The following is a 15,583-nucleotide window of genomic DNA, read 5'->3' as shown; positions in this document are numbered from 1 at the left end:
AGTAATTTGTCTTCAGTGCCGGTCTGTTCATGTTCTCATCCAGAACATTCCACTGCGGATCTGGTTGTAGTCTGGCAGCTGTTCAATTGGACCTGAGAAAAAGTGGTGGAACAGTACAGTTAATTACATCATGGGTAATATTATTCCTATGTAACATTGTGCTGAGTTTTTTTTTCTGTAGCAATACTACAGTTTAGACAAATTTGTTAAACAGACAACAATAAAAATGCCAAATAACTTAATCTCTACATCCAATTAGGACAAATGGCAAAAAACATACCAACTGCTGCGATGGCAGGAGCCTTGTTGTAGATATATTTGGTACACACGTCTTTAATGGTCGTAGCATCAATAGCCTGAGTCAGGGGAAAAAAATTCAATACAGCATCAGTTATACCTTTCTTTCCCATTTATTAACTGGAGATAACCACCATATATTTATCATAAATGGGAAAGGTTAACATTTTCATGGGGATTTTAAGGCCAGAAATATGTAGGCTCCCCAAGTAATGTTCAATATTTTGAGAAATAATACTTTATACATAATTACAGACTGATTTTAAACACCTAATATCATTTGGAAAAGTCAAACATGCCTCCACGTGCCCTTGATACTCCTTAAATTAGAACCTCTGCACGTTTTCAGTCACACAGATTTGACTACATCCACTCACATCAATTCTGGCCTCCAGCTCATGCAGAGGGATCCTACGACTGTAGCACAGCATCTGTCTGCCAATGTCCTCACAGATAGGAGTGGATCCTGGAGTGAATAAGAAGTGAATAAACGGTTTATGGCATGTACAAACATTTAATGAATGACCTTTGCCTGCACTCTATATAGTGTGTTGGAAAAAGTAACACTCACAAATCTTACGTGGAAAAAGTCATAGTATAATATGCTAAAAAAAAAAGTTATGGTGAGGTATGTTGAAAAATTCATAAAAAGCCTTAGTACAGTATGTTGAAAAGAGTCATAAAATAGTAACACTCCATCACAAAAGTCTCAGTACGTGGAAAAATTCATAGTCGAAAAGAAGTCATTATGGTATGTTGATAAGTTATAAAAAGTAATGTTGAAAAAGCCATCAAAACATCATAGTATGTCAAAAAACTCATTAAACGGTCATCACTACATCATTTTATCATATTCGACATTAGTGTGAAATTGTAATTAGAATATTAATTCTTGAGTTAAGGACAGAGGTTTTTTTTGTCACATTGACCTTTTGACCACCAAAATCAACCAGTTCATCAAGTGGATGTTTGTGCCAAATAGGAGGACATTTTCTCCAGGAAGCCAATGCCTATTACCTCTCCTATGCAGATAAAAACAAAGAGCTGCATTATGGATTTCTGATCATTGTGACGCAGCCTTACCATCGAGATGTAGAAGCATGTTTGTCTTGAGCAGGTTTTTGGCCCTTGCCACCTCGCTCTCCGTCACACTCGTGCAAAGAGACATCCTAACAGGACATAACAAGATTTCATCATGATTGTGTTTATAGTTTAAAAAGGAACCATGACTGTAAATGTGATCTGTCCTTGTGTGTGTGCTCACCATTCCATCTGAGTGAAATGCATCATGTCGTTGATGGTGCCGGGCTCACACACCATGTAGAGCCCCCACAGGCCTGTGTCTGTGTAGCAGGTGTTGAAGGACTGGAAGCTGTGGCACAGATTTCCCTGACAGGCCATCTGAGCCAGTTTACTGGACAGATTCTGGGTTCACAAAGGACACAATCCAACAGGGATGGTTACAAGATGAAACCTGACCTGTGCTGCCTGCTTCACACTTCATTACTACATACGGAAACACACTATTAGAAATATTCCAAACTTTGCCATTAGAAAAGCAAACTGGATGTTTCTGTGTGGCAGGTTTTACAGTTAAGTGTTACAAACAGCAGCAGCAAGAGACTGAAAAAGTTAATGCGCTCAATAGAAGTAACAACTTGGAAGGATTTCACACAGAGGGCCAGAAAGGATATGGGTCACAATGATAAAGACTTTTATCATAGTTATGAGAAATTAAAATTGTGATCATGCGTTAACCAGCTTGCTTTTAGAAATTGCAAAATATTTTTATCATAACATAAAAACAGTTTCTCATTCCATGATCTCAAAACAATTATACCTTGATCCTGGTGTAACAAGTGGTTTTTGGGCATCAGAGTAAGAATACAGCCACACTACTATGTTTTCGTTTTTAAATTCATACAGTTGCTGTAAAAACAAAAGCCTAAAATCCTAAGACATTTGCGCACCTCAATAAATCTTAATTAACATGCATCACTTAACAAGCTGTATTGAAGTTGTCTAGAGCAGCTTGGTGTACTTAAGACGAACTAAAGTTGTATTAATTTAGTCAACCTGACCGTTAGGTTTCATCAGTACTCACCACACCTCCACCAAACGAGCGGTCCCAGTTTCCTATAAGTGTATTTGCCACCATGAGGGGGATGGTGTCGGGGTGGGACCATCCAACCGCCTCCACTGCGATGGCGATATGAGCCAGAGGCATCTTGTCGTCACGCACACGGATCTGAAGCCACAGCAGAACACATTCACTCACAAACTCCACTGACAAAAACACTGTTATTCTAACATATCATTTATTTGAAATAAACAGTTGTCAATGTTCTTTTTTTTTTTATTTATATGGGAAAATGATAATACATATTAAGTTTTATTAATAAACCACCTTCAAGATTAGGCTTAAGGCACTGACCATGAACCTCAACATCTCTGGTTCAAGTTCTGTTGGGGACCTTTTTGCATCGCTCTCTACTAATGCTATCTAATAAAGGCAGAAAATGCTCCCCAATATAATATTAAAATATATACTCTAAAATATAGATGACAAAATTAAATATGTTTTTAGGAAAAGGAGAAAACAAATAAAACAATAATGCGTGGTTTTAGCCTCATGACTTCAACCTTACCTCACTTCCTGTGAAGTGGCATGGAGGAAGTGCCGGGGCTTCACCTCTATATCTGCCAGGAAGTTTTCCAAAATGATACTTGGCCAAATCAATGAGCTCATCGTGTGAAACCCCTGATCAAAAACACATCACAATGTCTTTAAGACCAGAACAACCTCATGGTGATATTATACATTGATGTGAGTTAATGCAGAACAGTAACATCAACAAACTTTAGTTGGTCTAATAAAAAGATTCTACATTAGCTTTGACCGTTTCACCATCCCCAATAAACTGTGAAATAAATTAAAACACCAACGGCAGATAATGTGAATTATCCCAGGAACAATGGGGGTTTGTTGTTCTACAGGTTCATATCTAAAATGTTCACCTATAACCAAACATGTTAGGCAATAAACAGCTCTGACCTCCAGCAGCAGCCAGCACAATTCTGGGGCCTTTGTAGTGAGTAGTGATGTACTCCACCAGGTCACCTCTGTTGATTGTTCTGCAAACAGATACAACTGACTTACAGCAATGAAGAAAAAGATGTACAAGACAACATTTCTAAAGCAAGTTTGATTTTAAAAGAAGCATGAGAGAGCAGTACATAAACCACAATGAGATCAGGTGTTCTGGAGAGCAAAGCGGTTCTGCATTTGAAATTAATTTCTGGTCTTACTTGATGTTCTCGGTGGGGCCCAGGATGGTTCTGCCCAGAGCCGTGGACTGGTACGCTGTAGCGTGCAGGTAATCAAAGACCACTTCCTGCAGATTGGTCTCTACTTCCTGCATCTCTCTGAGGATCACACCTCGCTCCCTCTCTATCTCTGCTTCACCCAGTGTGCTGTTCTGGATGATGTCAGCCAGGATCTCCACAGCTTGGGAGGAAAGAAAACAGGAGCGTTTTATTTGGATAAATGGAGCTGTCATTTCTTTTCATTGCGCAAACGCATCAGTCTGTGTTCAGTGAAGTGTTATCTTGTGTATTGCTATAATTAGCTTTTTTGGTTTACCGACTTCATCAACCTTAGTATGTGATTTCCAACATTTCCCATAAAGATTGTTGACAACACCCAGTGGAGAAGTCTGAATTTACTTCTTAAAATGTAATCAATTTAAATTGTTACACTTTAAAAGAACCTTTATATACTTAAAACTACTGCATGGAACTTTTATTTAGTGTTGATTTTAGCAGCCCCAGTGGACAAAAGCAGTAATGTTTCCATGAGCACCATTGTATATGTGTGTATTAAAGGTCTGCTGCTGCCAGACTCACTTTAGAAAAAGCTCTGCTTTTACTGCAGCACGTTCTGACAGTCTGCACCACTTAGTCCTGGGTTTGAAGGAATTTCTGGTGAACTTGTATGCTGTAAATAGTTTCTTCTAATTTCGCAGGTAATCAGACCTGATAACAGGCACTAAGAATCACTGTATAGAAATAGCCAATCTTCTCATTTATGGTCTCGTTTGCTTATGTAGGTCATATAGAGGCTCCAGAGACTGTTTCATAACCAGTTTAAAGTTATTTGGAGTACCTTCAAGTTATACAAGAAATAACACCAACTCCATCAATAAAATAACTGAATTGACTTTGATGACATATTATTCAATTCTCCATAACCCAATAACATGTATGCTCCCTATGGTCATCACTACATTGTGACAACCTGAATACCAGTATATCACCACCGGTTACACCGGGAAACACCCACTTTTATGGACTCTACGCACTGATTCGCTGAGATTTACGCGGCAAATCAAACCTGGACTGCCTGAGTAATTTCATGATTTCTTCAGTACATGCAGACATAGTGCTTACTGGAAGCCTAACATGTTTTGTGGCTGCAATCTGGTCAACTGAGGGAACTAACAGTAAAAATGATCTAGCTGCTTCATCTATGATGGATTCCTCCCTAATGATTGTTGAATCCCTCACTCTGTGATTATGTAACCTATTATTCAATTCTCCGTAACCCAATAACATGTATGCTCCCTATGGTCATCACTACATGTCAGTGTTGCTTCAATCTCACTGTAACATTCAGCTGCTCTGCCCTGCTGGACTGTACCTCGTGGAAGATCTTTAGAGAAAGCTTTGGCGTAATACACAGTTTGCTCTCGGGACGTGTAGGCGTTCAGGTGAGCTCCCATGTTCTCAATCTCCAACTCCAGATCCAACTGGGAGCGCTTCCTGGTGCCCTGTCACACAAATACAAAGGGTGAACAAACATTTCAATAGGTTTTGTTTTATTTATTTTCCCCCCAAGTCATGAACATTACATTTTTGCATTACATCACCCTTAAAATTTCAATGCGACTATTTTGCTCACAATTCTTTTTTTAAATCTCAAGTAAGCTGTCTTTATAATTATTGCATTTGTTCAAATAAGAAACAACACCAGTAGGTCCAGTTAGCAAACAGCACTGTTACCATCTCACCTTAAATGCCATATGTTCCAGGAAATGTGCGGTTCCATTATTTCTCTCATTCTCGTAGCGACTGCCGGCGTCTATCCACAGACCCACCTGGAAAAAGTCAGTAATGAAAATCCACAGATTAATATCTACACACTCTGCGGCGCCTGTACCAGAACTTCAGAAAGAGATCTGAGATCAGGTTGTCTTCTGTAATGACGGCGCCCAACTCTTTATTGGACTTTGCGATAAACCCTTGAAATGTACTACCCAGATTTTGAGCGGATCTGAGGACACTTCACCCAGCTCCTAAAGATGACTCGTGGCCTTGAGATGCTTTGCTACAATATTTTGAAACAACTGAGCTCTTTTTTTATTTCTGGTTGAATAACTGTATATTGCTGACACTTGCAACCGATTATTGGTGACTGATTACAAATTTAAGAGGAATCAACGTCTAAAAGTTGACAATGTTGTCCTTTACATTACACTATGTAAGACAAGGTTTTGTTGTCAGCTCTCTGGATTTTTTCCCTAAAAAACTAAATAAATACCATTGTCTTGAATTTCTTTATAACTGTTTGTGCTTGAGGGGGTCATTCAGTTAACAAAAAATGGCATTTCATTTTATTTATGCATTGATATTTGTTGTTATTATAAATACATGAAAGTAGCAAGTAAACATGAGGTCTGTATGTGTTTAGCATGGTAACTTTTATCTTACCGTGCAGGTGGTAAGGCCAGCGTCCTCAGAAGACACCCGGAGTCCGTTTTCTAAAGTGGTCACCTTGGTTTCAGGAACATTAAGAGCCACCTGCTGGGCGGCCTGAGTAGCCAATAGTCTGTGCGCTCCAGCTGGGAGCTGCAGGTGGAGGAAACACGCTAATTAACAGTCATGATGATTTTGCAAATTTAGGACAGTATCGTAAGCTGACCATAAGACAGGCCATAAACCTATTAATAACCTTTGTCGTCGTTTTACAGTGCTACACATGTCAAACGGTGGATATTACTTTAATAATTCCTCTCGCAATAGCCCAGCATGTAGCCGCTGTTAGCTAATCTGTTAGACAACACTGAGCCTTACTGGCCATGTCGAGGGGGTTTCCTCCGTTTAACTGTACAGTAATAACTGTAAAGGAAGTGCTATAGGAAAAAACATTACCGTAAACACATACTTCTTACCCTGCTTAAAGAATTTGTCTTCAGTAAATGTCTTTGAAGGAGATATCTCCCAGCAGACGTGAGGCGCTGCAAGGACGCCGCCATATTGTTTATCTGTCACACTGCGCATGCGCAGTCTTCATTGACGTAGTCACACGGATGTTGTTTTCATTAAGAAAATAAAAGCCAGAAGACTGTTAAAAAACACCATAGATAAAAGTAGTGATGTAAATGTTATAATATAAGCAACAGTTTTGATGGCAAAGTAAAACCTGAAATGGATGAAAAAGATTTCAGAAGGCATTTTTACATTTTACTAACGGATAGATGAATCGATGGAAACGCAGTTATTTCTTTTTGACTTCTATTATTTATTCTCACTTCTATATTCAGAATTAAACTAAAATTCATCTCGAAATTACTTTATTAGATATTTAAATCGGAAACGCAATTGTGCCTATGGTTAAATGTATTAATAATCGGTTGTCCTAGGCGTCGTCAAAATATGTATGTATAAGTTTTTAGATATACTTGACTTTTTTGTTGTTTGCTATTGCTCAGCATTACATGACTACCTCCCATGGTCAGGTTTATTTTGAAAGGGTCTGGGAGTTGAAAGGCGGAAGTGCTGCTTTAGCGTAGCGCGAATTTTCTACAGAAGGTCTCAAGATTGTCAACCTCACCATAGCTGTTCACAGTGAGTGGGAAAGACAAGCAATGCGAAAGTGAAATTTCAGGCCAAGCTGAGCTAACGTTACCACCTGACGTGTCTGTGTTTTAATGCATTCCTGTTGAAACCCAGAGTTGTTTGATTCTTTGCCAGGTTTAATATTAAGTCCCATAGCATCGCTAGCTACTAACTAAGGTTGTGTTAGCTGTTGTTGCTAATTCGTAGCCTAAACTTTAGCTGATGCATTAAACCAGCAGGCAACAGCCATTAGCTTTGGTGTGGCTTCCAGGAAAGAGATGGCTGGTGGTGGAGATCTAATGGAAGGTGATCTGGAAGATGGGGAGATTTCCGGGTCCGGCTCGGATAATGAGATGGGAACCACCACCGCCGCCGCAGCACAAACTCGACCCCAGGTTCCTGCAGCTTTTAGCGGCCAGTCCTTCCACGACAGAGCCGCTGCCCAGCACTCTGCAGCCGCCTACCGCAGCACTGGTAGGACGGTGGAGTCCAGCGACAGTGACCCAGACTCGTCGGACGAGGAGGCCACTGTTTGGCGCCGGAAGCGGCAGAAAGTCTCCAAAGCTCCCCAGCAGCAGGCCTGCCCCACCCGGCCAGAGCCGACCCGCATGCCCGTCCCCGGAGCACCGGGAGGCCGCAAGGTGAACAACATCTGGGGCTCTGTGGTCCAGGAGCAGTGCCAGGATGCCGTTGCTGCTGAGCTGGGCATATTTGGCATGGAAGGCGAAGTGAGCATGTCCAGCAGAAATGTGGAGACGTACAACTTCGTCCTGGCCCGTAAGATAATGGAGAAGGAGAGGGAGCTGGAGAAACTGGCGAATGATGACGGAGAGGTGAGCATGCTGGACGCCCAGCTGGAGGAGTACATGAAGGACCGGGACTCAGAGGAGAGGCCAGGAGGTGATGCCAAGAGGAAGAGGCCAGCTAAAGAGAGACTGGGCCCCAGGGCGGAGATGGACATCAAGGGCCGGTATGAGATCACAGAGGACGACTCTGAGGATAAGGTGACGGATGAGATAGCACACAGGCTGCGAGAGCCAAAAAAAGACCTGATAGAGCGTATCGTCACAATCATTGGTAAGAAGAAAGCCATAGAGCTGCTCGGAGAAACTGCCACGCTGGAGGAAAGCGGCGGTGTGTACACCATGGACGGCAGCAGGAGGAGGACGCCTGGCGGGGTGTATCTCAACCTGCTGAAGAACACACCCAGCATCAGCAAGTCCCAGGTCCGCAAGATATTCTTTGAGGAACAGCAGAAAGATTGCAAGAGCAAGAAGGCGGCCCAGAAGAGGAGGCGGTACATGGTGGCCAAGAAGATGAAGCAGGCCATCGGCACACTGAACCTGCAGGAGCACGATGATGTCTCCAGGGAGACTTTTGCCAGTGACACTAATGAGGCCTTGGAGTCATTGGAGGATGCTGCGGACGAGGAAGAGGAGGGTCAGGAGGAAGCTGCTGTGGGCATTGAGGACACGGCAGCGGTGGTCTACAACTCTGCAGACCTGGAGGTCTTTTGAGGGATGCCTGCTGTCTGAACTCTGGAAGGTTTGAACAAGGACATTTAGGATTACAAATTACAACAGCACACTCAAAGCACTGCATAAGTACCTTCTCTACTAAGTACAGAGTCTCACCGGAGTGTCCTTTCTTTCTTTTTTTTCTTACCTTAGCAATAAAAGGACAGCTTATGTTTAAATAAATATTGTTTGTTCTCTGGTAAAGCATGGATTTGTAGATTCCAGCACATGTTAACACAGTGATTTGTGATACAAATGTTGTTTGCCTTTAAATCCAATTCTTAATAATCAAAAACTTACCTAGCTTGTTGAAGCATATTGGAGTCACAGTGAAGCACTCTTGTTGATTTTTAAATATGGTAACTTTTTTTTGTTCTAAGTTTTCATTAGTATATAATAAGACCTTGATTTATTAAGGAAATTTGTGTGGAACATAAATAAAGGTGACTTCAGAACAATGACTTAAAAATCAAATGACTGCTCACTGGGTTTGTTCAATGCTGCTCACTGTAGAAACATTCCAGAAGCATTGTGATACAGAATCAGTCCCTCATATCTAAGCGTTGGTCTGATCATCACAGAGAATCAGGATGGTTTTCTCGTACATAAAGAGTCAAAAAGTCAGAAGTTTGTCCACTAGATGGCAGACACACACTATCTCGTGCTATCACAAGGACCAAATGCCTGAACTTTAGATAAAGTATTGATCCCATACAAGTGAACAAAAGGATACAATACAAAAAGTAGTTTAATCTGTAAATATACAGGATACCAGAAGAAACGTGATGGAAGCTGATATACACAATAAACAAATATGTACGGTGATATCAAAATAAAGAAAGATGAATAAACCTACAAAAAAATAGCACTTAAAGTTCCAGTTGGTTAGATTTATGGTGACCTATTAGCAGAAATGGAATACATTTTTCATAACTATGTTTTCATCAGGGAATAATCTGAAACTAAGAATCATCTTCAGAGTCCACCAAGTTGCACCTCTATGTTTCTACAGTAGCCCAGAACGGACAAACCAAACACTGTTGAATGGGTTGGGTGGATCATCAAGTGAAACTGGGAATATAAATAAACTGTAGTTGAAGATATTTAATGTGAATTTTCACTGCTGTTATTGTGAGCGACATAAATAAAATTCTAACCAACTTTACCGTGTTGGGATGGCGGCAAAACTGGGCCAAGGAAACCAAAACCTTATGGCTTAAGAGACACTTTTTAAAATAAGAGGAAATGTTTTTTATTTTTGTAATTTGGTTGAGTCAACCCTTTCATATTTCCCCGTCCATTACTCAAACACATGCGTTGATCAAATTAACCAATTGCTAATGAAGTTTCTGGTACAATTCCAGTCATTTGTGTCAGTTGTGGTAAACATCCACTAGTGGTTCTAGAGAGACATGCTTTTCTAGAGGGAGAAAGATGGCAGATTTGCGTAGTGTTGATTCTTGTCTCCAACTTATTGAATGTATTTAGTCTTGCATTTACCAGACTTGACAAGTGTGTGGCAGCAAAGGTCTGATTATGTCGGTGGCAGCAGTGTGAACTTAACGGTACGTGGCTGTGGTGTTCTTTGATAAAAATTAAAAAAAAGTAGTCAAATCTGGTTGATTGCATTCTGAAACGTGTTCACTGTTTCATTTAGAGAGGTCTGAAAACAACAAAAGTGTCCCATAAGGCATCTTTATAACAGGAAGAATTTTTCCACAACAGTTTTGTTTAATGGCTTATATTTTCTTATCATTTCATGGCACTTTCCTGGCATGAACTATACAATTTAGCACTAAAAACAAGGGAAATTAAGACCAAGTTCTGAAAGTGTTATTTAGCTAGTGGTGATGAGTTCATGTGTAATTGTGGATTTTCACAGTGCAAGGACAAAAAGGCTACTTTAAGTCTATGGTGCCTCGTTCTAGGAAATTAGTACTAATTAAGAGTTTCTTAATACAAAATAAAAAGAAAGATATGAGATTGGCAGCATTTCTATTGCCTCTCAACATGGCCACGGCTGAGCTGGTGGCTCGCAGCTAACGATGCTAACAGTGCTTACAGAGATAGCAATGTTTATACCACAGGGACTGGACGGTGGGCGCTACGATTCCGCTGACACCTCAGTTGGTCCGGACGGCGTTATCAGTTGTAGCTGCAAAGCGGCGGCCGTGAGCTGGACAGTTGGTCACGCTCACATGCACTAAAAGCACGTGAGGCCTGCCCGGCTTTGTCAACAAAGAACTACGTTTGTCTTTGTCAACAAAGCAAGGAGAAGCTCGGATAACACACCGAGGAAGAGTGAATTCATTCTCTGATTAGGTAGACATTACTGCACTGTATCTTTACATAGATGATAGTTGGTTGCGTCTATGTTAATGCTCTGAATGACGTTTAGAGCACTTAAAAGCTGCATTATCTGATTTTTTGGAGCACTTTTTGGGGCCAGAGGAACGCTTTACAGATGTTACGTCTACCGTTTTAGCAAACAGTTGCCTATATTTGGGGTCTTGTTCTGGTGACCTGATGAAGTAAGTCCAACATTAACTCTCTTTTTAGCCCTGTTTGGTCTCGACCCATCTCATGAGAAAAATAACTGGGACTCAGGCATTTAAACATGAGACTTTCTTCCCCAGCTTGTTGCTACAATTGTCTCTATTTTCTTTGGTGATGGGCAGATAGCATACAATTCAGTTATCAGAACACTGTGGGGTTTTTTCCACTACTGGGAACCTTTCACATTAAACATAATTATATGTGTTGTTATGTGATCCTTTGTAAAATAAATATGTATAAGTCCAGTTCGAATGTTCCATGTGCACCAGGAACAGTAAACTAGCAAACAGTGAACACCCAGTATTGAACAGTGAACACCCAGCCCCCCCCACACTCACTCCCCCCCCGCTAAAGCAGCTGCATCTAAATCAAAGTAAAAGTACACAGTTTCCCCACACAGCTCCGGGGTAGAATGAAAGCCTTTAATGGTGGTGGTGGATTTGTCAGCTGGAGCGCCTTGGAAATGATCATTATCTCTGCTCATGGCTGCCACATGAAAGGCCTGGCGTTCTGGCAGAAACACGTTTAATAATCCCACCTCTTATGGCTGTTTTTTGTTTGTTTTTTTTTTCATATTTGCTGGTGGATACGTCTTCTCTGATAAGTCACCAGTGTGTACATCATGATTCCATGCGGCAATTAGGCGGGTTCATAAAGGTTTGCGAGAGGTGTGGAGATCAGTTTCCTGCAGTTGAGTTTTACGGTCACTTCATCTGCTCTCGTGCAGCGTTTATTGCATTTGTAACCATTAACGAGCTCACTGCTCACATAATTGCAACCAGATGTGCACTGTTTGCTTTAATGGTAAAGAACGATCAAAGAAAATGTGTGATATGCAGGAGGTGACTGATGCTTTGTCTCATCTTCTTCGTGTGGAATTGTTGCAATGCAGTCTCTGGTCTCAGGACCTCTGTATCTGTCACCTGGCAACAAACTTGTTGCCTGGATACAGCACAGTGTTTCTTATTTCAATTGGATCAAACGGGACCAGGGTTGAGAGACTTGTTTCTTTGGGCAGGGGAGGGAGGTGCTGCATGATGTCAGCATTCAGAGAGATTGTTGTGTGAAGACGATAAGCATTATTTTGACAGACACCGCATCTGAGCGTCTGCTCTTTGAGATCCTTCCACAATCATCGGGCTGTTTCATGGATGAACGACTCCCCGCCCGCTATGTCACAAATCAGGAAATCGGAGGGAGCTGTTCAAAGACTTTTTCCTCCCTCTAATGATCACGCAAGCAGAAGTAAATAGAATCTAAATTTATCGGTGCACTCCTGCTGACCCATCAGAGCTAATCTTGGAGACGTTGACAGGGAGGAAAGAACGCCGCCACCACCACAATAAGACAACAGATCCATGCTCCAGCAGAGAGGAGATGTAATTTTGTCCTTCTCTCAAGGTAACATGTCTCATCTAAGCTACTGCAAGTGCCCCAAAGAACAGCAGTAAAGGTGAGTTAGATAACATCATCAGAGGACTATTGAGAACAGGCAGTGACTCATCACTTTCACCTAAACAAAGGTGACCCAGCTGGCAGGAGAAAAGAGACGACTGACCACGTTCATAAAGTATGTCGGCTCTGGGGATGATGTCACTTTATTCCTGAGACTCTTATTGTAATTGAGCAACGTTTTGTACATGGCTTATCAGGGCTCCAACTTTTTTTCTGAAGATCATTATTCTAAGATATTTTCAGTGACAATCTAGCCGATATGACCGACAGGGATAGCGCCATATGTTATGCTACAACCCATCGATGAAATAATCTATTTATGCTTAGAAATTATGATAAATCGATTGTGAAATAATGCAAACACACCTGCAGATGAAGGCAAAACAAGCTAGCAATCGCGTCGACTTTAGCAACTGATCCAAATAGGCTAACCAATTTAACACAATTCTGCAGGTCAAGACAAGTTGAGAAGAAAACAACGTAGTGTAATGTCACCCTAAATGCATGTGCTACCACGTGATGTGACTTGTGTGGCTGTTTCTAGGATCTGAGGACATTCAGGGCTCCTCTCGCGGGAATTTTGTTTTATAAATCAAGCTCTTTTTTGATGCACTATTTTCAATTCAATTCAGATTATTTTGTATAGCCCAAAATCACAAATTACAAATTTGCCTCAGAGGGCTTTACAATCTGTACACATGCGACATCCTCTGTCCCGGAACCCTCACAAAAAACACTATGCACCTTATTGACATTAAAGTACATCTCTTAATTATTGATGGAAAATCTCTCTACTGTTTTCCTGGTTTTCGAGGACGTGTGGGAATCCTGCTTATGCACAAGTCGAATTGAGCATTTTCCAGTAGTTGCAACGTTAGCTCAAGTGCTTGTTGTTGGTGGTTCTCATTGTAAATGTTAAAAGATGCAGATGGGATCTCAATAAAAGTTCTACACTGGCTTAGTAGGCAAAGTAGTCTCCCTGTTGTGGGAGGGACGAAACAAAGAACTATCAAGAACCTGCACGGAACCTGTAAAAACAAAAAGTACAAAAAAAGTCCTTCTAAGTAATGCTTGTGTGATTGCATGAGATTTTGTCCTTGTACATGCAGGACAAATGAAAAGCTGTTTTGTTTTAGTTTTGTTTTATTCCTATTTTGCAAGGTAGTGATGCATCAGCCCAAATTATATGACAATCTGCAGCAGTCAAATGAAGCATGAAATTGATAACAGTGGCCAAAAATAAGAGGAAGAGGGACATAATAATGTAGTATCTTTTCTGACAATAAAAGCACTTATTGCATGAGCTGCAATAATAAAATAACTTTCAAAAAAGTGTATAGTCCATCTATTTTCTGTTTTGACAAAGCTGATTCAGACATAAGTCATGTATTCTGTATGGCATTGCTGTATTTCTATCTACAATAAAAAAGTGGGAGATTAGAAAACTGACTTAATGTCAGCATATCAAACATATTTTGTGATACTAATGTTAAAATACAATAATCGATACTTTATATCAATAATGGGTCAAAGGACTCACAGTGAATTATCACCAGACTGCATCACACTCAGCTCTACAGAGCATTTTTAGCATCTTTCATCTTATTATTTTGGTTTTAAGACCTGAACTTGACCCTCACAGCATTCATCCAGCTCATTTTCAGCTGCTGTTTAAAAAAAAGCTCTGATAAACCCATTGTATACTTCCTGCTCGGCACAAAACACCCTACAGACTAAGTTAACATCTTGTGGCCCAACCCGTTCAGACTCCCAACTTGTCAAATGTCGTACAAGGCATCATCTGGTGTTTGTATGAGATGCACTGGGTTTTCAACTAACTCCAGTGTTAACTAGGGCCAGGGCGGCTTGTAGAGGTAATCGACGTCATCACTTACAAAAATATGTCAATTTGTATAACCTGCATCGGTGGCTGCACCCAGTCTAAGCGCTACCTCTTAAACAAGCTGTAAGCTGCTAAAAACTGTACGTTTTCTGTGAACCCGGAAGGTTTATTTAGAAAAGACACTGCATGTGGCGAGTGGAGACTGACACGCTGTCCCTGATGCGTCCACAACTGATCCTAGAGGGGGAGCTAGAGTGTCATAGTTTGAAGTGTAGGGCCACTGAACTAGTGGCAGCATACAAGTTGGGAGTGAGAATGTGTTAGGTGGACATGGTGGAATATCTAATAAGTTAAGAGTTCCTCAGGACTTGGTGGAGACCAAAACTGAGCTATAACAGAGTAATTATTGGACATTAACGCAATTGCCAGAAAACATGACTCCAAGCGAACCATAATCACTGCTCATCTGTGTCTGCTGGAGTAACTAGGCAACTGATTCCTAATATGCATTCCATATCAACTTTATAAGGTAATGATATGTCATTAATGTGTTTGTAGCTCTTTGCGTTGTCCCCTAGTGGCTGTGATAACAAATTATTGCAGGTTAAAGTAATGATAATACTATTTATTTTCTACTTTGCTCTGTACTCTCCCTTTGTGGTGTAATAAATACCACTGACCCTCTCTATTACTTTCATTGTTAGTTCACCAGTCTGGTGATTACAAATATAATTCTAAAATTAGAAGAGTCAAAATCAAAATCTAAACATGACAAAAGAAGAATTTGGTGTGTCTTTCAGTTTTGTTTTGTACAGTGGTGATAATGAGTGAGTGCTCCTCCTTTAAACAGAACTAAGAAATAGCTTGTGTTGCTTGTTGCTTAGGTACATTTCTATATTTTGTCCTCGTTTATCTTAGCTGTAAGTTTAACATATAGTAGTCTGCAGCAAACAAAATTATTTTAGGATAAGAAGAACCTAATGACCTAATCATTTATCAGACATACAGTGGGGTTAAC

The 15,583-nt window shown here is 40.7% G+C and overlaps 2 protein-coding genes across 3 annotated transcripts; one reads left to right on the top strand and one right to left on the bottom strand.

The window, feature by feature from the left end:
• Positions 1-2: 2 nt before the first annotated feature.
• On the bottom strand, positions 3-6,628 carry pmpcb (peptidase, mitochondrial processing subunit beta). The gene is made up of 13 exons (XM_054624893.1): positions 6,528-6,628; positions 6,067-6,204; positions 5,367-5,453; positions 4,997-5,126; positions 3,607-3,805; positions 3,353-3,432; positions 2,946-3,058; positions 2,402-2,545; positions 1,562-1,722; positions 1,381-1,466; positions 675-763; positions 281-356; positions 3-92 (listed from the first exon to the last, which is right to left on the bottom strand). The coding sequence occupies exons 1-13, from the start codon at positions 6,609-6,611 to the stop codon at positions 28-30; spliced, it is 1,452 nt and encodes a 483-aa protein (XP_054480868.1). The 5' UTR covers positions 6,612-6,628; the 3' UTR covers positions 3-27.
• A 496-nt stretch (positions 6,629-7,124) lies between these two features.
• phax (phosphorylated adaptor for RNA export) lies at positions 7,125-9,153 on the top strand. 2 transcript variants are annotated; one of them, XM_054624824.1, is made up of 2 exons: positions 7,125-7,203; positions 7,431-9,153. In XM_054624824.1, exon 2 carries the CDS (start codon positions 7,473-7,475, stop codon positions 8,709-8,711), a length of 1,239 nt encoding a protein of 412 aa, XP_054480799.1. In that variant the 5' UTR covers positions 7,125-7,203; positions 7,431-7,472; the 3' UTR covers positions 8,712-9,153. The 2 variants fall into 2 exon arrangements, with proteins under 2 accessions (XP_054480799.1, XP_054480800.1); XM_054624825.1 differs by having other exon boundaries at positions 7,132-7,203; positions 7,434-9,153.
• Positions 9,154-15,583: the final 6,430 nt, after the last annotated feature.

The sequence above is a fragment of the Anoplopoma fimbria genome, chromosome 23 (assembly GCF_027596085.1).
Source record: "Anoplopoma fimbria isolate UVic2021 breed Golden Eagle Sablefish chromosome 23, Afim_UVic_2022, whole genome shotgun sequence".
NCBI classification, from domain to species: domain Eukaryota; kingdom Metazoa; phylum Chordata; class Actinopteri; order Perciformes; family Anoplopomatidae; genus Anoplopoma; species Anoplopoma fimbria.
Note: the sequence above shows the minus strand (reverse complement) of the source record. Positions and strands in the feature narration are given on the sequence as shown.

Coding starts and splice junctions, on each gene's coding strand:
- pmpcb (XM_054624893.1), bottom strand. CDS start 6,611: ATGGCGGCGTCCTTGCAGCGCCTCACGTCTGCTGGGAGATATCTCCTT. Junction 5,454..6,066: donor CTGGCCTTACCACCTGCACG/GTAAGATAAAAG, acceptor GACTTTTTCCAG/GTGGGTCTGTGGATAGACGC. Junction 93..280: donor TCCTGCCATCGCAGCAGTTG/GTATGTTTTTTG, acceptor ACTTTTTCTCAG/GTCCAATTGAACAGCTGCCA.
- phax (XM_054624824.1), top strand. CDS start 7,473: ATGGCTGGTGGTGGAGATCTAATGGAAGGTGATCTGGAAGATGGGGAG.